Genomic DNA, 24,850 nt, shown 5'->3' with positions numbered 1-24,850 from the left:
ATTTTGACATAATGCGGCGTTAGATTTGCAAAAATTGGGTGGACGAAGGGGCTGTCTTAACACTGCGTTTCCTCTTCATACCCCGCTGTATGTATAAAAATATTAATTTGTAGTCATTATGTCCAAGTGTAATTTTAAAATCATATGTAAGAACTTGTTACCGTCAGTATCAATTTCATATATTTTTTTATCTCTAGGTTTTCTTCTTCGTTCCCCAGATTACATTTCCGTTGCGTTTATATTGTGTATAATTTAAAAGTATAATTATATTTGTTTACAGCTGTTAATAATTGATAATGTTATAATCCTTCTTTTGAAGTTTAAATGAAATAAGGTAGGTATGGCATTTAATGTGCTATGTGGTAATAATGTCCTGTCAGATACGTTAAACTTTAGAAACAGAAAAAATAAACCTATAGGACCGTGATAAGATGTGCGATGGTGGTGTCACCAATATACTATGTCAGTTACGAATAGAAGGTACGTCATAGGGACCCTGTTTCTATAAAACTTATACGTAAACTTATACGGGCGTTAATTACCTATGGTACCTTCTATGTTTTTTCTAAAGATACCTACTATTATCGTGCTTAAATCGTAAATTTTATGTTCATCTTGAACATTTCATTCAAATTGATCATCGGAGTATTCATGTTCGTTAAGGTATTTTCCCATTTATTGATTAGCATCATCATATGCTATACCTAGGCATAATTAAAATTATATTCACTGTAGGTAGCATCATACTGTCAATTTTAATAAATTTTAATTTAACAGGAACTAAAGCTTAATAATTACATTCCGATTTATGTGCGTAGAAAACTCTATATAAAATAATTAACATTAAAAATAAATAGTTTCCAACTAACGGCTTGAAGTGATTGAAGCATATAAATTATGTCCTTGCTATATGTGGACATATCTTTGTAAATCTTACCGCGTTTTAACAAATACAAAAAAACCTTACATTATTTAATTAAAAAACGATTATGAAGATGGAATTATTAAATAGATTTTTTTTAAATTTATTTTGTCATTGATTCGGATATTTATAATTTAGGATTTTATATGGAAATTTTACTTTAACTTTCTTTTATTTTAAATTTTATTTTTCACTTTAACAAGGAAATTGAAAAAAATTATTCTCCCAAGTGGTCCAAGGAAAAGGTGTAGGGAAATTTAATGGTAAAATTTAAGGAATCAATTTCTATTAAGAAACGCGGTAACTCGAGGTAGGTGTAGTTCATCAAGTTACATTTAAAAGTATTATCAAATTCACTAAGTGACTCCCTCACTAGGCTGGCGTAAAGCCTGTAAAAGATGCATGCATGTACATGCATAAAGAACAAAATTGCGCAATATCGTGTTAATCTATCTAGCGTGATACACATGAGAAGTATTTATTTTGCATTTATTAAATTGCCGTATTTTCCACATTTTGCAGGGCGCAATGATAACCTAGTTATAAGACCATTCCTTCTGTTTCGTAACCTTGGCATTCAGTTAGACATATCCCAATCGAAATTGAAAAGCTTAATTCTCTGCTCTATTTATGTTAAAAATTGGCATATGGGTAAAATGGAAAATTGCGTATTTATCGTTCCCGTAATAATTACGGGAAATTCATCTGCGAAAATTCAAGTTTTTTATTTTAGATTTTCAAGTCCATGCAAACAAAAATGCGTGAGATGTAATTAAAAATACTTTGCTTGTCATAAGCAATTAGATAAATGATAATCATAAGTTATGATACAGTATTTTATTTCTATTAATTTTCTAAGAATATCACAATTTTTTCCTGTAAGTTATTATGTAGGTATATATACATATATATATAAGGACTAGCGGACGCGCGCAGCTTCGCTTGCGTTTTTAGGGATGAACTCTAATAACCCATGAAACATGTGTTCCATAAAATATTTTTCAGAGTCTAAATTTCAAATTTTATAAAAATCGGTGCCGATTAAAATTTTTTTCCATACAAACTTTGAACCCCTATTTTACCCCTTTACGGTTAAAATTTTTCAAAATCCCTTCTTAGTGGATGTCCAGATTACGAAAGTAAACATCTGTCCAAATTTCACGTTTCTGTGCACAGCGGTTACGGCTGTGCGTGCGTCTTACCTCAGTCAGTGAGGACAAGTCCTTTTATATATATAGATAGACTAGCGGACGCGCGCAGCTTCGCTTGCGTATTTAGGGGTGAATTCTAATAACCCATGAAACATGTGTTCAATGAAATATTTTTAAGAGTCTAAATTTAAAATTTTATAAAAATCGGTGGCGATTTAAAGATTTTTCCATACAAACTTTCAACCCCTTATTTGCACCCTTAGGGGGTGAATTCTGGAAAACCATAAAATACATGTACAATTAAATATTATTAAGAGTCTAAATTTCAAATTTTATAAAAATCGGTGGCGATTTAAAGATTTATCCATACAAACTTTCAACCCCTTATTTGCACCCTTAGGGGAAGAATTCTAGAAAACCATGAAACACGTGTTCAATTAAATATTTTTAAGAGTGTAAATTTCAAATTTTATAAAAATCGGTGGCGATTTAAAGATTTTTCCATACAAACTTTCAACCCCTATTTCACCCCTTTAGGGTTAAAATTTTTTAAAATCCCTTCTTAGTGGATGTCCAGATTACGAAAGTAAACATCTGTTCAAATTTCACGTTTCTACCATCAGCGGTTACGGCTGCGCGTGCGTCTTACCTCAGTCAGTGAGGACAAGTCCTTTTATATATATAGATTAACCCTATGAAGAAGCCGTCGTGACCCAGGGGCACAAGCCTGTGACTGTTACGCGACGTTTGTGAGTGCGATTCCCACTTGGGGAAAAGAATACTAAGGCAAAAGTGCGGCGTTGAAGTTCCACCTCTCAACTTAATTAACTTCACGATAACGTATGTAAGTGGGAATCGCGTGAATGGCGACCATTACTGCCTTATTCCGTATGTATAATGATACTGAAACAATTTGCCGTCTAACAAAATTTACATATAAGAAATTGAACGGCATTAAATCCTAATACAGATGTCATTATATCCACTTCAACTAGCTTGGCCTACTCCAATTTTAGCATTCATCTGTCTCGAAAATTCCGCGGCATGTGAAAAGGAAAAACTATGCAAAATACAGGTATATTATATTTGTGGTCATAAATAACGTGACCAGATGTTCCGTTTTGAACGAGACTGTTCCGTTTTTTGCTTCTGTGTCCCGGTGTCCCGAAACATGCCAGCGAGAAGTACAAATGTCTCGTTATTTCAGACAGGCATGTAAATTTAATCGGCCGAAACAAGTTTCTCCGTGATTGTCGCAGTACGCTAGTTTTCAAAACACGGAAGTATAAAATTGCAAAAGCACCATCAGATGTCCATTAAAATTTAAATTATCCTAACAAAACGAAAGCATTGCTTTAAATAAATCGAAAGCCATCCCCCTAAAACAAATGAAAGCCAGTCTGTCCCATTGTAAGTCGACCGAAAAATGGTCTCTTTAGTCATAAATCATACATTATCACATAGGTAATTATTAAAATCGGTTACATTTTTTTTTATCTTAACATCTATGTTTATAACAAAAAAGAAAACACTGCTTGTACGCTAGTCACGTCTTTATTATATATCACATAGTAGAAAATTATAAAAATACTAATCTTCAAATCAAAATATAAAATTAGGAATTATTATCACATTTTAAAAATTAATTTACATTTTAAATACCACAAAGCCATATTACTTAGAAACGATTCTATTTATCCATTGCAAGTAAGGGAAGACCTTAGTATACGCGCTGGGTACTCCTTCAGTACCGCAAGGCACCGCGCCAAAGCTAACGATGCCTTCTAAAGTATATCTTCCATTCGTTTCTGACATCAGAGGGCCGCCGCCGTCCCCTCTGCATGAGTCGAGGTCCTTCTCCCCGCCGGCACAGATGTGGCCATCGCTGACAGCTGACGAATGGCGCAGGCTTTTTTTTGTGTATATTTCTTTGCATTTCTGTAATAATGAGCAGAAGATAACAGAGATCAAATATTGCCAGTCAAGTTAAGCGTACGACTGTTGTGGGCTCGATTTCCATTTGAGGAAGATTTGAAATAGATACATTTTTATTTTCGCCCAAATTTGGTAACGAGGCAAAGTTTCGCCACTCAACACGCCACACAGAATGAGGCGGAAATTGGTGAACTAGAATGTCCTGACACTAGATTCCCAGCGGCTGTTTTCCATTTTTCTATAAGCTGAATATTTAAACTTTTTTTGGTTATACGATCTAGTGTGAGGTAAGTTAAGTGCGTGTTCCCTCGAGTGACAATCGAACCCATAACCATCGCGTTTGCAGCCCACTTCACTACCACATTAACATATTTTTTACCTCCAAAGGCACATATGGTAGTTCGACGTAATGCTTCACGACGTCGTCCTCTTGGTCGCTCGCGGGCTTACTGCCCCAGCCTGCGTTGATCAGCCGTAGATTCTCAGGAGGTGATACGGTTATATCAGATGTCGGCAGGCATATTGGTCGTATGAATTCTGCGATGGAAATAATAGTTTATTTCTCTTAAAATTTCTCTTTAAAAGCTACGTAGAGTATCGTCACTTAATTAGCGATCTTGGGAACGGAGTGTCTTAACACTACGGAATGCAGGATAATGCGTGAAGCTGAAATAAAATTTATATAGTTACCATTATAAGGCACTGGTTCAATCAGCTTTATCACGGCGATGTCGTGACCGTGGGAAGTAGGCTTGCCGAATTGTGGGTGAGATACGACAAAATCTATGGGGATCGTTATGGCACCGTCGTTGCAAATCTGTTTCCCGTCAACGACTACACAGTCCGGTCCAGTGTGGGTCTTGTTGAAATCACCCAGACGCACGTTCTTACTGCAACATTGAATTATTTGCAATCTATGTATATAAAATCGAAAGGTCACTCACTCATCACGAAATATCAGAAACTACAAGTGCTAGGAATCTCAAATTTTGCATAGGAGTTACTTATAGGACGTAGGTGCTCGCTAAGACGGGAATTTGCAATATTCGACTTTTAAGGGGTTGTTTTTGGGGTCGAAAGTTTATATGAAACTTCGTTACTATAAATGCTAGGAGTCTCAAATTTTGCATAGACGTCACTAGGACGTGGTCATGGAGACAGAAATTAATAATAACATAGTTCACGCGGGTGAAACCGCGAGCGGGCCGCTAGTATGTTATATAAGGTAACCAGTCGTGGGGCAGGGGGGCACAGGTGTGCGATTGTAAACACGGTTGATGGTGAGACCGATTTCCACTGGACGAAATTATTTTTTTTGTTTTCATTTTTTCCGAGGCAAAGCGCGACATTGAGTTACGCCACTCAACAGGCAATGTCTCCAGAATTCAGCGGAAAGGGGGGAATAGAAGTGTCTTAATGGGAATGAAATGCCTTAACACTAGGTTCCTAGGTTGTCTACGCCTACCCTACTAAGCGCGGAATACAGGGTGAAGCTAAAAAGAAAATATAATGTGTTATACGATTCGTTAACTGTAAACATAACGTATAAACATAAAGTGTTATAACACTAAGAGTACAAAAATCGTTTTGGAACATATAGAAATAATATAACGTAGAACTTACGGTGCGTGGTAGAGACACTGGGCGGCAGTCAACACGTATTGTGAACTTATAAGAACACCTGTACAAGTGATCCTGCCCTCGCCGTGCTCTATCAGCGCCAGCCAGGGAAATTGATTTATAGCTGCATCTCCACCTGCAATTGTAAAGAAATAATTTAAATATTAGAAATGTATAAGTAAAGTTAGGAGCATTACTCTAGTGTAGGTAGATATTAATAATCTTCTATATATATAAAATCGAAAGGTCACTCACTCATCACGAAATCTCAGAAACTACAAGTGCTAGCAATCTCAAATTTTCCATAGAAGTTACTTATAGGACGTAGGTGCTCGCTAAGACGGGAATTTGCAGTATTCGATTTCTAAGGGGTTGTTTTTGGGGTCGAAAGTTTGTATGAAACTTCGTTACTACAAATGCTAGCAGTCTCAAATTTTGCATAGACGTCACTAGGACGTAGTCATGGAGACAGAAATTAATAATAACATAGCTCACGCGGGTGAAACCGCGAGCGGGCCACTAGTATTATATATAGCTTTTGTGGTGGTGTGGTTTGTGAAGTGTCTTAACACCCAATCTCTCTGCCTATCCTGCTGTGTGCGGGATACAGCGTGAAGCTGATATATGTACCTACATAAAGTAATCATAATACTAATAGGAAAATGATTAAATAAGTAATGTATTATTACAATTAACAAATAAATAAGTAAAACTATTGACCACAAGTCCTTGGAAGGAACAAGGAAACAATGTTTAATAACATAAGGATAAAGACGTATGTGTGCCTGCGTACATTGAAGATATCGTGATGCAGTGAGACAGTAGTTTCCTAATGACCATTCCTGTTCCGTAACAGTTAACTTCATGTTACCGTATTATGTTCCTTGAAAATGTTCCGACCGGAGCGAAACGTTCACTTGAGAAAAAGTTTATATATAAAATACTCTCCTTTCTCTCCTTTAGTCTTGACACTAAATTCTACCGAAATGCGAAAGGTTAAGAAAAAAAGTGAAGTATATGATCTTATATATTTTTTGGCAGTCATTGCCTGTTAAATGTTGGAGCTCAACGCCGCGTATTGCCTTGTTACCAGTGCGTGGAAATAAAAATATTAAATAAATAATTTCCCCGAGTGGGAACCAACACACAATCGTCACAACGGGCGCTATATTTCAAAAGCTTTTATTTAACTTGCAATGTATGTATGTGGGTTCGGGTGAAATCTTAGAGCTCAATTTTGAAGTACATATCTTCAACCGATTGAGCTGAAATTTTGTATACACGTTTAGTTTTTTCATCATATAGTTATTATATTTATATTGCGTACTTGTTTGTCGATGATCATCCGCAAGGTCCAGTCCACAGCATTCAGACGTGGGGCTAGGTGGTAGTTTTGTCTGTTGACATAGTTCTGTAAAGAAAAAATGTAAGAAAATACCAGAAATTGTATCTTTGTATTGCAATACAACGATCGGCGGAGTGACTTAACACTAGGTTCTTTTCGCATAACGAAATGAATGAGAAAATAATAAGTAAAAAAAAGTATAATAATCAGGATATAGAATAGATATTATATTTATTCTAATAATGTGCATTTAGATTATTATAATAATAAAACAGAATTTATTGCATGATCGTTGATAATTGCAACTCTAAAACTGGTTATGTACGTACCAAATCACATTAATATGATAATGGTAAGAATCAGTAGTTACTTGATATAGGGAAATGTTAGAATAATATTTGATGACTAATACATTTGTTTATGTTTAGCGCTCATTTGTTTAGGGTCGATACACACTATTTAATATTTTACCGGAATATAATGTAGAATACTTTAACGCAAAGTATAAGTACGGTCGACGAGTCGTGATCACCCTGGAGTTAACAGTAGACGACTATGAAGATTAGATTTTAGAAATATAATTTTTCGTGGTTTCGATTATTTTCTTCTCAAGTGAAGAATGCGCAAATATTCAAAAAACATCTCGCTAGACATGCGAAAACCTAACATCGTACGAAACTAAGGTCGGACCGAGAATGAACTGTGAGTCTGTGACCACTATAGTGTGGATTCATCCTTACTCTATTAACCGCAATCTAGTGAAACTAAATAACCTATTGGTTATCTGTATATTAAACTCTTGGAGTCAGTTGTGTTTAATTTTACGTAATGGTAGTAGATTCAAATTCCACTTAAATAAAATATGAATTGAGAAAATAAAATGTATAGACAAAAAAAATCTAATCTCGTTTCTTCCCGTTCCCACAGGAAATTCGGAAATTATTTCCTTGGTGCCCTACAATTCTTATGGAAATTATATGCCAAGTTTCAATTTTCTATGCCTAGTACTTTGGTCTAGGCGTTTTCTGTTGTCAGTCACCCAACAACGGAATAATTTTATATGTTATGTATGCACTAAGTTAGAAAAATATTTTAGAAAACATATAATCCTTTTGAAAACCCTCTTGGACACTAATTGGTGGAATATGTGCACTTGATGTATCTACAAATATCAAATACATAGAATATATTGTAATGATGCGTCACTTCGTTCTCCCTGCCGTGCAGAAAAAAACGTGACGTTAGAAAAAAAATCTAGTTCACGTGTTAGTATTAACAAGTTTCAAAATTAGCATACGAAATTTTAATATCAATCGAAAGGTCAATAAGATTTTATTGTGTTGGTGTTATTTATATCGATAGACTATATTAAATGTATATTAAAATATAGATCATATTAAATAGTTTTTTTTAAACGTCCCTTTTGAAAAATTGAATCCAAATTAATTTTATAGATTTTTAGGTGAAATTAGGGGCAGTGGATTGGTAGTATTTGTAGGTAAATTATAAATAAAATAAAATAATAAAGTAGAATTAGTATATGTAGGTAAATATTATAAAAAAAAAACAATCGAATTGATAACCTCCTACTTTTTGAAGTCGGTTAATAAAAGCAAAATATCGTACTTCATTGAAGTGTAACTTTGAATGATATACAGCTGAGCGTCGCAGTGTTTAGTTTTGATATTAATAAAGTAAATTCGACTAACACAATTAGAATTATTATTTGTAACTATTTTTAAAACTTTGATCCATTAATTACTAATGACAATTATTTAATATTATAATAATCGATGATAGTTAATAAATAAGTACACAAAGATACTATAGTACACAAAATAATACATTTTAAACCCCATTCTTTCATTACTTATGATCAAGAATGATTCAAGTAGACATTTTCATCTAGTTACTGCTATAACTAAAGTAACTTGTAAATAAGATCAATGAAATATACTCAAGAATATTAAATAATAAAATTAAATTAATAATTAAATTACTTGGTTCTAATTAAAAATTAATTAAAATTAATTACCTGCAGACACCGCGTATAGTGCACTGAATAGTATAACAACAAAAATGTGATTCATTTTCTCTAACATCTTCCTTCAACTAGTCTATTCGTTTCGAAAGCTTTTTATCGACTAACATGTAAATGAGATATACCTCGATTTATATATCATGTTTTACATCTACATCAGTTTCATGGATTTCTTTGCTTTGTGGGATTGGCAGACAGAATTTAGTGTTGAGACACTCCGTCCTCCACTTTTAGCTTACTTTTAGAAATATTGCATTTTGAGTTTCAAAACCGTCCGGTCGTCCGTCCGTCTGTCTGTCTGTCTGTCACCAGGCTATATTTTATGAACTGTGATAGATAGACAGTTGACATTTTCACATAAAAAAACAGGATAAATATTTAAGGGACATCCTACAACAATGTTCGCACCTCGCCGGTTTTCTCTTTTTCTTGCGGAGTTATGGGGAACCTAAAATAAGGAGAACATATTCTCCGCCATTTTGTACCAATCGACGCATCTGCGTTGTGTTTTTTGGATAGTCTCACTTGGTTTAGGCGCATGTGATTAAAATTACGATATGGGGTGGTGTTAAATAGACTAGCAGAGAAACAGATTTCGATTTGCTGCAGTGCACAGAATGGTATTTTTGAACTTAACGCCGGACTTTATCTTTATCTAAGAAAACTTATCTAAGAATTTTATGTCTCCTAACATCAAGGTTGTCTGGAAGAAATCGCTAACTAGCGATAAGACCGCCTTTATACCTCACACTATGTTATTAGCATATAAGTTCTAGATGTAGTTTGTAATTTTGTTTTCTTCTGTTTGTGGTGTACATTAAAGTATAAATAAATAAGACTGGGGAAATATGATTTTTTATAAATATCAACTTTATCCTAAGTGGTAATCGAACCCACTACCATCGCGTTTATTGTCATCTTATGTGATTCTTTATCATTAACCTTATGCAGGTATAAGCTTGTTTTGATAAAATATAAAAAGGTTAATACAAAAGATCTTATTTAAAGGTTTTCGGATATCAATGGTTATAATTATTATAAATGATGTGAGGTTGAATGTCCTAACATTAGAAGATTAGGATAATTTAGTTTCTCCTTTTTCACAAACAACTTTATTCTTTAATAATTATATTGCGTTGATAAGCGTTGGGAAATAATAAGTGGAAACTCTCTGTTTTGTATTCTTTCCACATCGTCTTCATCACTGCAGGATCTTGTACCTGTACTGAACCTTTTTTTATAGCTTCAGCTTATTCTGTATCCCGCACATAGCAGTGTAGGCAAAGAGAACCCACTGTTAATACACTCCGTTCCCATTATGACTCTTCCGTTCCCCACATTACGCACAATTCTGGAGGCATTGCGTGTTGAGTGAGTGTGTTACTTACTGCGCCACGACTGGCGTCGTGTTTAGTTTATTCATCTACTGTAAAAAAGAAAGATAAATTGATGAGATATCACTAAAAATCCATTAAAATACAGATCGAGAGCAGGTGTTTACAAGAAAGTTCAATAGCCTAACCGTTCCTAAGATTTTGATACCAGTTTTTAATTTATTATTATTTCTTGTTAGGACTTCTTAATGTTTTTCAATGTTTTTGTTGTTGTGATTTTTATTATACGTTATCTTTTTTGCTGTGACCATCCGCACGGTGGTAAAATGTTTGACCGCAATCCACGATAATTGTGGGTTCGATTCTCGAGAATGAATTAATTATCTTTATTTCTCCGCTCCGTTATGACAAAGCGTGGTGTTAAATTTCGCAATTAAACACCCACTTTCTGCCATAACAAAGAAAGGAGTGTCTTGACACTAAAGTCCAGTGCCTACCCTGCTATGTAGAATACCATGTTAAGCTGATAAAAAACTTGTTAAGAATTGTTGACGTATTTAATTTTTTTTAGTTCTTATTATATTTTGTTTAGATCTTTTTAGATCTTTTTTTATCGCTTACAAGAATATTTATGGTCCCAACAGTCCCAGAAATGCGTATAAGCTGAGAATGATATCACCTTTTGACGCCAGAATTTTTATTTTGTACCCGTGCTATGATGTTTTACATCATAAATTATGTTTTTATATAATTAAATAATAACATTTTCTCATAACATATTATGAGGTAAATATTGAAAACAACAACAACTTTTGTATTAAAAAAAAATATAGAAATCAGTTAGGTATAGAATACTAATAGAAATAAATGCAAGTAGGAATATGTGTAAGTGCGTGTGGCAACTATGATTCAGGAACAGTAGCTTATACTGAAACGATTAACGTGCTATAATATAGTCTGTAGTCTTAATATATGGATTATCCAAGAATTTTTCAATTTGAATCAGTAGTTTCTGAGATCAGCGTGGTCAACCAAACAAACTCTTCAGCTTCAGCCTATTGGTACCGATATTGAATCCACTACTATATTAATGAAAACTGTGAAGATGCTACTATCCTAGACGGTCTCTTCCCAAATTAGGTCATCGATTTTTCTTCTAACTCTATTTTGACCTATCGCTGTTACGGTCACGGTCCTTATAAATGTCAATAGATTCTATTCCATTTGTCTTTACTGTAAATGTATGTAATATATTATTTTAAATACTTCTATGTATACATATATGTATGTATTGTTACTTTTTATATATTTCTATATATTTGTATAGATATTACTTTATTTTTAACTTTTTTTGTGCGTTTAAGTACGCTAATCTCATAAACGGCTGAACCGATTTAAATTCCCAGGTTCCCTTGTCTGCTATGTGCGAGATACAGTTAGAAACAAAAAAAGATACTTAGTTACTAAATTATATAAAGTATTCATTTAAAATAAGTTTGGTTAATATTTTTATTTGATTGTTACAGGAGCGACAAAAGAAATTGGAACCGCTCTCACAAGAGTATGTCTGCGACACCGGGCGATAGAGTCTCGGATGAAAACATTTATAAGGTTACCTTTTACTATTAATTATTTATATACTTTTACTTTAAAGTTAATATGAGAATTATATATTTATATTTTTTTTTATTGTTAGAGGCCATAGTGGCGCAGTGGGGCGGCATTATTTGACTGTTTACTCGACGCTTGTAGGTTCCGTCCAAACTCCTGGGGATGATTGTAATATTTAAATTATTTTCATTTCATCGCTCTGGCAGATAGAGAGCGGCGTTGAGTTTCACCACTCAACACACAATATCTTGAATGGGCTGTGTGTGAGGAGCAGAGTGTCTTATTAGGTTCCGTCTGCCTGCTATGCGGGAAAAAGCTTGGAGCTGTTGAGTGGGAATCAAACCCACAACCGTCGTGACACTGCGCTTATAATAACTTATGTGAACTTGTATCTGAAATACAATTTCAGCACTTTAATGGACCGCCTAGTAACTCCCTTGGCGGATCGCGCTGACGAGTGGCGTAAAGGCTGCAACGGCTCGGGTGCCCTAAGTAGGGAACACGCGAGGGAATGTAAGCGAGCCAGGGCGGAACTAAGGAGGAGGGTACAAGACGCCCAGAGACACGCTAGGAAGGCGAGACGTGCCACGCCCGATGTTAAACGCCGTGCTGATGTGTGTTTGCAAGTAGGTCTTAGAGATATCTTGTTTAATGTATAATCTATTATATGGATATATTTATGTCTCGAAATTCTCATTTTTTTATACCATAGTCTTAGGTCCGTATATGTTAATTGCTAATTAAGAGCATAGATATGAACTGTATCTATAATTCAATAAGTTACTTATGTTTTATTTTAAAGTAGCTTTAGATACGTTCTTGAGGCATTGCGTGTTCATTGGCGGAACTAAACGCCCCGCTTTGTCTCGTAAAATAATATAAATATATCATTCCCCCCTAGTGGGAATCGAACCCACACCCGTCGCGTTTACACTTTCAAGGTATATATAATTTAAAATATTTGTTATTTTTTATATTCTAAATTCACTCCTTGTAATAGGATGTCCAAGAAAGAAAACAACAATTGGAAGAAATGGAAGAGAAGGCTGTCAAAGCCGCGCTTATTGAGGAAAGGAGTCGCTTCTGTCATTTCGTGTCATTACTTAGTCCAGTTGTGGTAAGTATTTTTTTTGTTAAGGAAGGTAATCATAAAATAGTTAAAAAATACTTTAAAATATTGTATATCTAAGGATTTCTTTCCTTCAAGTAGCGCGGAGGTTCAAATCCCGCTCATATATTTATACGTTTCCTAAATAAATATTTTTCTTTTATTGTGGATAACACTTTAAAAATGTTAAAACATTATATATATTTACAGGAAAGCGAAGTAGCAATGTTAGCTGAAGTCGGTCATCTACAAGAAGGTACGGAACAACTGTCAAGACAGACGTCAGAGCCCAGGAGCTTGCCAGCTGCCAGTCTACAGGTTTGTATGGAAACCGTGATATATTTTACTGTAGATTTTACTTGCGACTTTGTTCCGTTGAATCGTTATTGCAAATGAAAATACTAAATTCGAATAATTTATTTAGATCATATTTTTATATAATTCATAACGCTTTAATCATTTACTATCTATTTATACTTCTATACTCATATTAGTGAGAGAAGAGTTTGTTTGATTGTACACCCTAATCTCAGTAACTAATGTTTGGAATTGAAAAACTCTTTTGGTATTGTATATATAGTTTTAATAACGAGGAGGATAAAGTAGGTGTTACATCATATCATATCATATAGGTTTTGCGGTCAGTTATGTCGAGCTAATGAAAAACGAAATTAATTGTAATTTCCTGGTTTGGATTACACAGTTTGACGTCGAAATTTGTTGCTATGTGACTGTTTGTACAGAAGTTAAATGTGCAGTTACCAATTTTGTTTATTATTTAGAAAAAAAAAATAGCTGTATCCCGCTCTGAGAGAACATAGTGTTGAAAGACAAAGCCCTCCTTTCTATGTCATAAAAAAAATAACTTCCTAACCTAGTATTTGGTTATAAGTTATTTCGTCGCCTATATACCTACTTAGAATTTAAATAGGGTAGTATACTGTCGAGCATCATTATGGACAATATTATTGATAATATTTTCTTACATTGATGAATATAGAAAGACCTAATAGAAACGTAATAAGTTCTTTGATTTTAACGATTTTTACATATTTTAAATGGTATTTTCAAATTTTTTATGAAAATCAAATTATGGTTTAATTGGATTAAATATTTACATACTCTACCCGTGACTACCGACTACTGCAAAGTATTTGAAACGTCGGGTTTCCAAAAATATGTAATACTAAATTTACGCAATTAATCCAGCTTAGGGTTCCATTTAATGAATAAAAACGTTTTGTAATTTCTTTATTTCAGGTTATTTGCGATATAAAATCGTGCTACAGCGGCTGGGAGGCCGGTTCTGCCCCACATTCTCCTTCTGCGTCATCTCGCCTCGGCAGTAGAAAATCTTCTCTCACTTCAATATCTTCATTGACCAGCCAGTGTTCTGATCAACACGGTAAGTTTATTAATAAGTTATTTATTTATATAGTTATTACATGATACAACACTTGTTGTGATTTTCTTGTTGTTATCAACTCTGAAGGGAGATTTAACAGCAGAATGGAAAAAGAGACTTGAGATATAAAACAAAAACAGAAAAAGGCAGTCCTATGGCCATGCAGCCATATACAATTCCGCATATAGCAGGATAGGGAGATGGAATCTTGCCTTACGACATTGTTGTCCTCACTTTCTCCTGAATTTTCATGATTATCCATATTGAGTGGAGGATCACCACGCCGCACTTTGTTTCATCACAGAACAGAGAATGTAAATAAAATTTCCCGAGTGGGGATCAAACCGTGGGAATAACATTTTCCAGGTGTTTCGGGATCAACAGTGAGTTGTTCGACACCCATATCCAGCGCGTCGTCCGGTGCTACGCCCGCACCTGCGCCTGACTCGTTACGTGGATTGTCGCAGGTAAGGGAATTGAGGGTAACGTCGATGGTGGTTTTTTTTTTACTTCTACTACTACTCTTCTTAAGATGAAGAGATCAAATATTTTACATTATATTTGTTTTAGTTTTATTTTATTTTTCTTATATATTATGTTATTTTGTTTTTATTTCCTTTTTTTATTATTATTTTCAATAGTCGGCGCGCATAGCGAGCGTGTGCAGCGGTGATTCGGGATTCCGCTCTCAAGACGCGCTCCAACGGCCGTCTCTCTATAATGATAATGTAATTTTTTTTATTTAAGTTATTTTTTCTCTAATTTTTTTTAATGTTGCTCGTCCTACACGCCGTAAGAGAACTTAGTGTTAAGACACTATTTTTTCAACAATACCGTCGACGATTCGTGGCCACCCTCAAGTTAGGTTTTCTGAATATTTGTACATTTTACACTTGGGAAGTAAAAAAGAAGAAGAAGAATCAAAAGTGTGAAAAAAATTAAAATCAAATTTGTACAGCCATCTACAGTTAACTTTATAGCGGTCAAGACTCGTGGGACCGTACTATACCTAATTATTATTTTGTTTTATAATTTTAGGCGTCAGATAATCAAAGTGTTAGTAGCGAATGTGTGACGCCTTCCAAAACTATTGAAGATGAAATAAATGAAGATAACGATGTCATGTCGACTGTCGGTGAGTAATATATAATGAGAATGTCTATAAATGTTATTATTATAATATATCTTTTAGCTTTACGCTGTATTCCGTATACAGCAGGCAAGGGAACCTAGGAACCTAGTACACTCCGTTTATGATAAAGACACTTTCGTTCTCCACTTTCCGCTGAGTTCTCGAGGTATTGCGTGTTGAGTGAGTGGCGGAATTCAACGCCGTGTTTAGCCTCGTTACCAGAGCGAGGGAATGAAAATAATTCATACCCTAGAGTGGGAATCGAACTCATCTGAAAATTTTAAAAAAAGAATTTTATTGGCTGTGACTTTTTTTTTCATTTCCAATGTTTCACAGCTTCAGCTACGTGGCCAGATTTGAAAGATACGGCGCAATTTGAACGAGCAGCCTCGGCTATAATGGGGGGAAGGCCCCATACCATATCAGCAGGTTAGTGTTTGTATTTTTTTTAGTTTCACGCTGTATCCCGCATATAGCAAGGTAGCCAGAGGGAACCTAATGTTGAGATACTATGTTCTTTAAGCACTGTTCAATTTTTGAGATATTGCGTGTTGAGTAGCGTAACTTAACACTTCGCTTTGTCTTTTTACCAGACTCCAGAGTGAGGAATAGAAAACATCTCATCAACTGCCTTTGCCTTTTACTGCCTTTTAACGTAGGAGTGGCTAAATATTAGAGTCTCTCCGTCAACCCCTAAAACCCAAAATAAACAATTTTGTTTATATATATATTAGTGTCCTATATTATATTTTTATTCTATATATAGGAACAGAACGTGGTCACCCTCGTCCAGCTCTCAGCGTCAATACCTTCACAGAAACTACTAGAGAAACTATTTACGCCAGACCACCTTTGCCTACGGTAAGATTGTTTTTAACACGCTTTTATTAAAAAAAACAGCCAAATGCGAGTTGGCCAAACATACCGAGGGTTTACAAGTTTTGAATTGTATGTTAACGGGAAGTTAAATTTAAAGTTGACAAAGTTAAGTTTGTGTACGTTTGTATGAAACTACTACTACGAAAAAATTAAAATATTAAATAGTTCATTCCCCCGAATGGGAGTCGAAGCTTATGCTCCGGTGCCCCGACTGACCTCTGTCTTCTTTGTTTGTTAATTGTAATTAATTAAATTGTCAAAAATTTATAGAAATTTCAATAAAAAATACATTATCTAAATTCAATAAATATTTCTATCTAAATCTTTATTGGAAAGTTCTTATAATATGTAAAAAATGTATACAATAATAAAATTATTTTTTCCATACAGAGATGTTCATCACTAGAAAGACCGTCGGTCCCAGCGAAGACCAACGCAAACACAGCCAATATGGAGTTTAAAGCTAACAAGCCGTCGTCTCTACCACCGCATCTAGCTAAAGGTGAGTTTAAGTTTCATAATGTCTTAAAAAAATGGGTGAGAATTGGAAAACGGAGTGTCTTAACACTATTTTTTTTCCTTCGGTTCTGCCCTTTGTAGCTGAAAAAATAATCTATATATATAAAAGGACTTGTCCTCACTGACTGAGGTAAGATGCACGCACAGCCGTAACCGCTGTGCGTAGAAACGTGAAATTTGTACAGATGTTTACTTTCGTAATCTGGACATCCACTAAGAAGGGATTTTGAAAAATTTTAACCCTAAAGGGGTGAAATAGGGGTTGAAAGTTTGTATGGAAAAAAATTAAATCGGCACCGATTCTTATAAAATTTTAAATTTACATTTTTTAAAGTATTTAATTGAATACGTCTTTCATCGTTTTCTAGAATTCTTCCCCTAAGGGTGCAAATAAGGGGTTGAAAGTTTGTATGTAAAAATCTTTAAATCGCCAGCGATGCTTATAAAATTTGGAATTTAAATTCTTAAAAATATTTAGGTAATTGAACACATGTTTCATGGTTTATTAGAATTCACCCCTAAATAAGCAAGCGAAGCTGCGCGCGTCCGCTAGTATATAATATTCTTATTTACTAATTTTATCATGATTTATTAGTTTATTTATTTTTTATACAGAAGTGCCGCAAGCTTTATACGTAAATATGTCAGAATTAGCAACATTGGCCGCATCGAGAGCCCAACAACATAATGCTGAATTTCCACACCAAGAAAAGGTAAGAAATACTTATCTTATATATCTATTTAATTATATGCACTAAGGTAAGGAGAATGTTGAATTATATTTATGATTACTAATTTATTATTACGTAATACATTTTATTTTAAAATATGTATATAATTGAAAATTCTTACAAATAAAAACATAAAAACTTGTTAAAATTTAATTTTATTATCTAAATAATATATTATTAAAAAAACATTTAATTTAAAATTAATAAACACTCATTACTTAAAATATCGTTTTTAACACACGAAAATAACTTTACTATAGCTGTTAAACCACAATAAATAAATGTTAGTACACAGGTATACCATGAATGCGATGAATGGCAGCGTCTACCTGAAAACGCGACGGCTATGGATTCAATACCCACTCGGGGTAGTGAATAATGAACTTCATTGAATTTTTTAATTTCTACTAGTACTCTAGTATACAAATCGGGGCGTTCGACCTAATCCAGGAGGCCAGAGGTCAGAGGAGGCCAGTCCTAATCCTTTGGTCTCTCTGATATATATTATATTTTATGTTCCATTCCTGTAGTTACATACATTGCATACTGTTCCGTATATTTTATGAAAATTAAATGCATTACTATTTGTATTAACTGTATTAAATTCTAATATGTTCTAATATGTGCATTATTTAAAATCTTTACTCTATATTAAACTTTCTCATGTTAGTTTGTTTGTCCAAATAGTATGATGGTTTTTCTCGTTTAGCTCGTGTGGTTCTGTAAGAAATTTTAATAATTATGTATTGGATCATTGTTTATCTTTAATGTGCTGTATTAGAGCAACAGAGTTAGCTTACACGCTGTATTCCTTTACTTACTAGGGTAGGCTTGTTGGCTTAGCTTAGTGAGAACAGAGTGTCCTAACACAGTGTCTCCCGCTATATGAAGGATACACCGTGAAAGCGCAGGGGCACAAGGGTGCGACTGTAAACGCAATAGGTAATGGGTTCGATTTGCACTAGAAATAGAAATTTTAATTCCTTTCCTCGCTTTGGTAACGGATGTTTTAAGACTAGAAAAAAAAATGTATGTACCTACTTACATTTTATCCCAATTAAACTTAGCTGCTAACGATTCCGATAATTGGCCTTCCTTCAACTGTTTCTTTACAACCCTTTCAACGAGCCGTAGCGATGTGAATATGTTTTGTACGTTCGAAGGTTGACGAGCTCTTGATGTGGTCTTTGAAATATATTTTATAAAATTACTAGTTATTATTTATACCTATATTAATTTTCGCATAACTGTTAACGGTGGGATTCCAGTGTTAAAATACTGTAAAACGGTCGACCCACCGCGAATTTATACTTTTCAGTATACATTTTACTTAATTTATTTAAAACGAAACTAACCATAATTTCAACGGCATCGAAGAGTTTACTCATCTCTTTTTTCTCGCGTTCACTCAATCTCTTGTCCTGCCAGTCGAATATTCCACTCTCTTTTAATTTCCTCTTGATATTTTCGATTGTTATTGGCATACTTTGATCTAGGATTTCGCCAGATTTGTATACAGCCTTCGCATTTTCTGATTCGCGTGGACTGTTAATTAGAAATGTAACATACGTAATTTTATTTATTTTTGTTTGGTATAGCGTGGTAGGAATAAGGAACTTAGTGTTAAGACATACCGTTTCAATTTTCGAAACATTGCGTGTTAGGTAGCGGAACTTAACGCCGTGCTTAGTTCTGTTACCAGACTGAGGAAATGTGAATAATTTTATTCCCCGAAGGGAAATCGAGCCCTCGTTGCTTACGGCAGACGGCCTCATCTTAATTACCTATAATACAATTCATGCACCCAGAGATAATAATTAGTATTAATTAACATTAAAGGGATGTTAATTTGCATATAGATTAGAATTGTTGTATTGATTTCTATCGATATATTACGTAGTCTAATTAAAACACTGGTTAGTAGCGTCTCTAAGTGCCATTAAAAATTATATTATTCATATTGTTGTGTTAATTTCATCATATTATTCATCAACTTTAATACTTTTGATTTAAAGAATAAAAATTAGTAGGTACTAAATAATAAAATATTATACTCGTATTCTAGTCAATTATTATTTTAGAATAATAAATCATCATCATATTGCGAATTTTATACATGTTATGTATTATATTTTTTATTTTTCTTAGCGGAAAATTAATTTTGTTGTAGTTTTAATTTAAAGTAAAAAAAGTAAATAACTTACCATCCTAAAGTAGTATACAATACTGCGACTCTGAAAAACAAAAAAAATCTAATATTAATTCCTATTCTTAGAAAATTTAAAATTCTTAACTAGGTGTCTATTTGTATCGCACAAATTGTTTAGATTTCGTTGAACAACGTTAATTGTAGTCATTTTGTTGGTAACAGCAACTATTGTTGATGTTAGTCTAGACTGGAGACTAGCTATCTAATATCAACCAGAGATTTGAAAGGTAGTCAGGAAATATGTACAACATTTCAAATGTTTATTTTAAAACTCAAAATGTACCTACTCAAATTCTTATCTTAGCTTTTGCGAAGTAGGCAAAGAGAACTAATTACTAATTGTAATTCACTCTGTTCTCTACTTTCGACAGGCAAAACACTTACATTTGAACTCACAACTATCACATTCAATTAGACAGTTATTAACTTTGCTTTTCAATATAAATAATTATTAGTGTGTATAATTTAGGTATTCTGTACAATATCTAGGCATTATATAAAATACTTAGGGCGTCCAGACAACGTATGAAATATTATGAATATTGTTGTCTATTAGATACTTTACCTAGTTAATGGGGCTAGTTATTTTAAGTTACAAAAAATCTAATGAGTACTAAAAACCGCCAATTTTGTAACGGCGGTGGCGTTTGTACGTAAGTACCAATAAAAATTTGTATACAATAAAATATATTTCACATGTTCTGTTTTCACATGTTTCACGTTAATTAATATCGACGAACATGTACTATTTACTGTTTTTGTAACTGCATATATGTACATACATTAGTTTTTTTATTACCTACTGAATATATATTAAAAGCATTCGTAGAATTCTTAATGCCTTTTAGCTATTATTGATTAAATTTTTATGACAATGACTGTACCTGTACTGTACAGTACGAAGTAGGTACATTTTGTTAGTTATAAGAATTCAATGAATTATGTACGTATGTATAATAAATACTTCCTAAATGAAATGAAAAAAAAATCAAGCGTATTAAAATTGTCATTTTTTTTACAGAATAATGCTGAAATTGTACAAAAATAATAAAATCAAATTATTAAATTAGCTTCACGCTGTATCCAGGCAGGCAGAGGGAACTTAGTTTTAAAACACTCCGTTCCCCACTTTCTGCTGAATTCTGAAAGCATTGCGTGTTGAGTGAACACCGCGCTTTATCTCGACACCAGAGCAAAGAAATGGAAATATAAATAATAAAAAATAAAAAGAATAAATACTTAAAAAAAAACAAAATAATAAATATTTAGCGGGATTTAACACAGTGATGATTTTTTTTATTGTTTGAAATTTATATCCCTTAAAATTAAGTGAAATATATGTTCCTGGTTGTGCAAATAATATTTTAAAATAGTGCAAAATAGGCTTAAAAAAATCTTCAAATTATTATCTATATATTTTTTTATTTTCTACTTACAAGATGATCTACACATTATCACACGGCTTAATTCTCATAACAGAATTTTAGTACTTGTAAGAATTCTTAATCTTCAAATAGTAATTTATTATTAAAAAAATGACCACAGCACAGATTTGAACCTGTGACCCCATATAAAAAAAAAACCATTATTTAAATCTATCATAACATAATATAAATTGAATTCACTCACAAAATATGTAATATCGCAGCTTTAGCACTATGCATATTAACGCATTGGCCGGTGTAGGTTGATCGAGCGACTGAGGCGCATTCGACGCGGGTTGTAAACTTCGCGGTTATATTGCGTGCCGTTCAGTTATGGCGTATACCCGATTTGTGTAGCTTGGTCCTTTTGTCTTGATTTTTTTTTGTTTTTGAGCTTCACGCTGTATCCCGCATTTAGCAGGATAGGCACTTGCGTCGACACCAATTGACAGATATTCGATCGAACTCGCAACCTGTCGTGTTTACTGTCACACGCTTGTGCCCCTGTGCAACGACTGGCATCATTTATATTTTTCCATTGTTTGGTATTTTTCAGTGGCGTAGCTAGGGTATTTGCTGCCCGGTGCGGCTCGGGGGACATGATGCCCCTTTCCTGTTGATGACTTCTAAAAAAAAAAAAACGAAGATCGTCAATATTGACTTCTAAAAAAAAAACGAAATCATCGACGTTGACTTCTAAAAAAACAAAGTGATCGTCGACTTTGATGCCCCTTTTATTTTGATGCCCGGTGCGGCTTAAAGGACTTGATGCCCTTTAAAATGGTATAAAGTCTAAAAAACAAAGAAAAACACACTAATCGTCGACTTTGATGCCCTTTTCCTGTTGATGCCCGGTGCGACCGCACCGCTCGCACCCCCCTAGCTACGCCACTGGTATTTTTAGTAAAATATCCGCGTTAAGTTCCTCTTGCTACACGCGGGTTAAAAAAACACATTTATTTATTCATTTATTTTATTTTAAGAAATTTTATACTAAAATTAAACTATAATTTTATCTAAGAGTTTGCTGGACTGAAGCTCAAAAGTTTTATTTATTTTTTTTACTAAAACAAATATTCTCTTGCAAATTTCAATGAAGTATCAAAAGGTGCTATTTCAGCTACATCACTTCCGAAGTACGGAAAACCCATTGTTCTGGGCATCAAAGAAAACTAAAATATAAACATGTATTATAATTACGCGTGTGCAATTTATATTCGGTTCACATAACAATTGGCTCTTATATTATTATAATTATTGTAATCATTATTATTATTATTATAAGATGGCTACATATGTGTCCAAATTTGTTATTTAAATATTTCTTAAGTCATTAAAACTGACTTACACTTCTTGTGTTAGAGTCGGAGGTAACCTACATGTTCCTTTGGACTTTTACTTTTTAGTTTAAAATTTCTTAAAATATATAAAGTACATGGACAGTAAAATGTAACTTTTGTTCTTTTGGACTTGCAAAACTTATTTCGTATCTTAAGTAGGTAAGGGAAGAAAACAAAAAGATTGTAACCAAAACTTGCGGTGAAAATACGTTTTTTTACATTGTTGGTATCATCAGTTGTTTTAGAATTTTCAGCTACCATCTTCTGTCTTATATTTTTTAACAAGAAACATTGTATTTAGCAAGATATCAAGGTGCTATCTTGCTAAATACAATGTTTCTTGCTAGTTATGCTGGACGCTTATTTAGATTAGAGTAAAAAATTATAACATAGAATTGTAATATTTTACATATCTTGAAACTGAAATAAAAATGAGCCTTACGTTATTGTCAGGAAATCCAAATTAACAAAAAGTACTCTTGGGCATGTCTTTAATTTCTTAAAGAATTTTCATATTAAATTTTTTCTTGCTTTAAAACTTCAGAGATTAAAATCTTAGCTATGTTATTATTTTTTGTTTTTGCACTATACTATTAATTTGTTATGATTTTTAGTCATGTTGCATACACAATTAATACGCATATTACGAAATCCATGCTAGTTTCGTCACCTTCTTCATAGAAACGGTAATAAAATTACAATCACGTCATCGGGCTTCCATCTTAACGCGATTGCTGTTCTAATTTGAAGTTATTGTATTCTAAGTATACATATATATGTTTCCCCAGTTTGGTTTAGATGAAATAAGAATCACGAGTATGTGTTTTATGCCCTCCAAAATTGTATTTTGGTTTCTTTTTAAACACGCTTTTGTTATTTTTATCTTAATCTATCAATGCAAAACAATTTTACGTTTTAGTCTATTCTGCTCGAAAATTAGTATACCTGCTGAAATCTGATGACAATACAATATTTTTATAAATATGAAGTAACTGTAAACGTGATTGGTTATAGGTTGCATTTTCACTCGGAGAATGAAATTATTTTCATTCTCTCTGGTGAGGCATTCAGCTCTGCCTCTGAGCTCCCAATGTCTCGTAAATTGGACGATGCCTCGTTGGTGGGGAACGGAGTGTCTCTACACTGCTATCACAGCGTGAAGTTAAAACTCCAATTATTATTTTTTTTCAGGTTTGCTCAGAAAGCAGTGCAAGCGAATCCTCGCTAGAATCTTCAAGTGGATACGGAAGTCAAGGCGCCTTCGCTAATGAGGACCACGCGCATCCGCATTTGGTGCAACACCCTGATGGTAAGAAATATCTAGTTTGTTACAAATTGTTTATTGTGTGTTTGTTTGTTTTTGAGGCTATCTGTTTTTATAGGTTTTTTATATCTTTGTTTTTTTACCCTTAATTAGAGCCAATTTTGATAGGATATGGTTTTGGGATATCCATTTTCTACTAAATGCTGTATAAAGTTGGGGATAATATTTCGTAGATACAATTAATATAAATTTTGTAAAGTTAATGATTAAATGTTTATGTAAAAATTACATGAAACTTCTTACAAACTTGTATAGAGTGTTCATAATGCATATCCCGAAGATAACATCTCTTATATTTATTTTTTACATTTTTTATACCCATTTTTTGTATTTTATTTGTTTTGCTAAGTTGTGTTTTTGGCTTGCATGCTATTTATTTATAAACCAGTGGAATCTGAGATCGTGACATTACGAAGAGATGAATCGATAGCCACCGCCCGAGAGAACTTCTCAATATCGCTCGGTAGCTTAGAAGAAGCTGTTAGATCTTTAGATGAAGCTATAGAATCGCCGACGTTTGCCACAATCGGCAAGAAACCCGCTGTCCCTAAGAAGCGACCAGTTTCCATGTCAGGTTGGTAAAATATGATTGATTGTAGTATTTTGTATGTAATAATGTAGGACAAAAATATACTCGTAAGTAGTATGTATAAGTTTGTAAATTATTTATTTTTAATACCAGCGATCCCAACGCGGCTTTGCCCGCGTAAACTTATTATTATATTATAATTATAACCAAATTATTCCAAATGTTTTCATAAATTGTAGCCTCTGTGTTATTCAGATTTATAAACTGTATTACTGTAAATTCAATAAATTT

General features: G+C 33.5%; 3 protein-coding genes across 7 annotated transcripts in view; 1 reads left to right on the top strand and 2 right to left on the bottom strand.

The window, feature by feature from the left end:
* Nucleotides 1-24,850, top strand: part of mim (missing-in-metastasis) — a 122,551-nt gene that overhangs the window by 89,851 nt on the left and 7,850 nt on the right. Inside the window, exons 4-17 of one of the 3 annotated variants that reach the window (XM_085191927.1) lie at nucleotides 11,875-11,959; nucleotides 12,369-12,585; nucleotides 12,960-13,076; nucleotides 13,278-13,385; nucleotides 14,328-14,472; nucleotides 14,839-14,939; nucleotides 15,114-15,200; nucleotides 15,511-15,607; nucleotides 15,941-16,033; nucleotides 16,371-16,465; nucleotides 16,874-16,985; nucleotides 17,618-17,715; nucleotides 23,898-24,015; nucleotides 24,419-24,604. In XM_085191927.1, coding sequence (XP_085048053.1) covers nucleotides 11,875-11,959; nucleotides 12,369-12,585; nucleotides 12,960-13,076; nucleotides 13,278-13,385; nucleotides 14,328-14,472; nucleotides 14,839-14,939; nucleotides 15,114-15,200; nucleotides 15,511-15,607; nucleotides 15,941-16,033; nucleotides 16,371-16,465; nucleotides 16,874-16,985; nucleotides 17,618-17,715; nucleotides 23,898-24,015; nucleotides 24,419-24,604 — 1,659 coding nt within the window. The remainder of the gene's footprint in view (nucleotides 1-11,874; nucleotides 11,960-12,368; nucleotides 12,586-12,959; nucleotides 13,077-13,277; nucleotides 13,386-14,327; nucleotides 14,473-14,838; nucleotides 14,940-15,113; nucleotides 15,201-15,510; nucleotides 15,608-15,940; nucleotides 16,034-16,370; nucleotides 16,466-16,873; nucleotides 16,986-17,617; nucleotides 17,716-23,897; nucleotides 24,016-24,418; nucleotides 24,605-24,850) is intronic. The other 2 variants (XM_085191928.1, XM_085191929.1) reach the window with 2 other exon arrangements.
* Nucleotides 3,609-9,152, bottom strand: LOC146535273 (phenoloxidase-activating enzyme-like). Its single transcript, XM_085191933.1, has 6 exons — nucleotides 9,009-9,152; nucleotides 6,956-7,039; nucleotides 5,632-5,764; nucleotides 4,699-4,898; nucleotides 4,388-4,545; nucleotides 3,609-4,011 (listed from the first exon to the last, which is right to left on the bottom strand). Exons 1-6 carry the CDS (start codon nucleotides 9,073-9,075, stop codon nucleotides 3,748-3,750), a joined length of 906 nt encoding a protein of 301 aa, XP_085048059.1. The 5' UTR covers nucleotides 9,076-9,152; the 3' UTR covers nucleotides 3,609-3,747.
* On the bottom strand, nucleotides 17,873-21,700 carry LOC146535272 (uncharacterized). 3 transcript variants are annotated; one of them, XM_085191924.1, is made up of 5 exons: nucleotides 21,572-21,700; nucleotides 19,938-19,967; nucleotides 19,089-19,278; nucleotides 18,771-18,918; nucleotides 17,873-18,453 (listed from the first exon to the last, which is right to left on the bottom strand). In XM_085191924.1, exons 1-4 carry the CDS (start codon nucleotides 21,604-21,606, stop codon nucleotides 18,775-18,777), a joined length of 399 nt encoding a protein of 132 aa, XP_085048050.1. In that variant the 5' UTR covers nucleotides 21,607-21,700; the 3' UTR covers nucleotides 17,873-18,453; nucleotides 18,771-18,774. The 3 variants fall into 3 exon arrangements, with proteins under 3 accessions (XP_085048050.1, XP_085048049.1, XP_085048048.1); XM_085191923.1 differs by having other exon boundaries at nucleotides 18,775-18,918; XM_085191922.1 differs by having other exon boundaries at nucleotides 18,779-18,918.

The sequence above is a fragment of the Heliconius melpomene genome, chromosome 10 (genome assembly GCF_056956725.1).
Source record: "Heliconius melpomene rosina isolate 202511_hmr_F chromosome 10, ASM5695672v1, whole genome shotgun sequence".
Classification (NCBI taxonomy): domain Eukaryota; kingdom Metazoa; phylum Arthropoda; class Insecta; order Lepidoptera; family Nymphalidae; genus Heliconius; species Heliconius melpomene.
The sequence above is the reverse complement of the archived record's forward strand: the minus strand, read 5'-3'. Positions and strand labels throughout refer to the sequence as shown.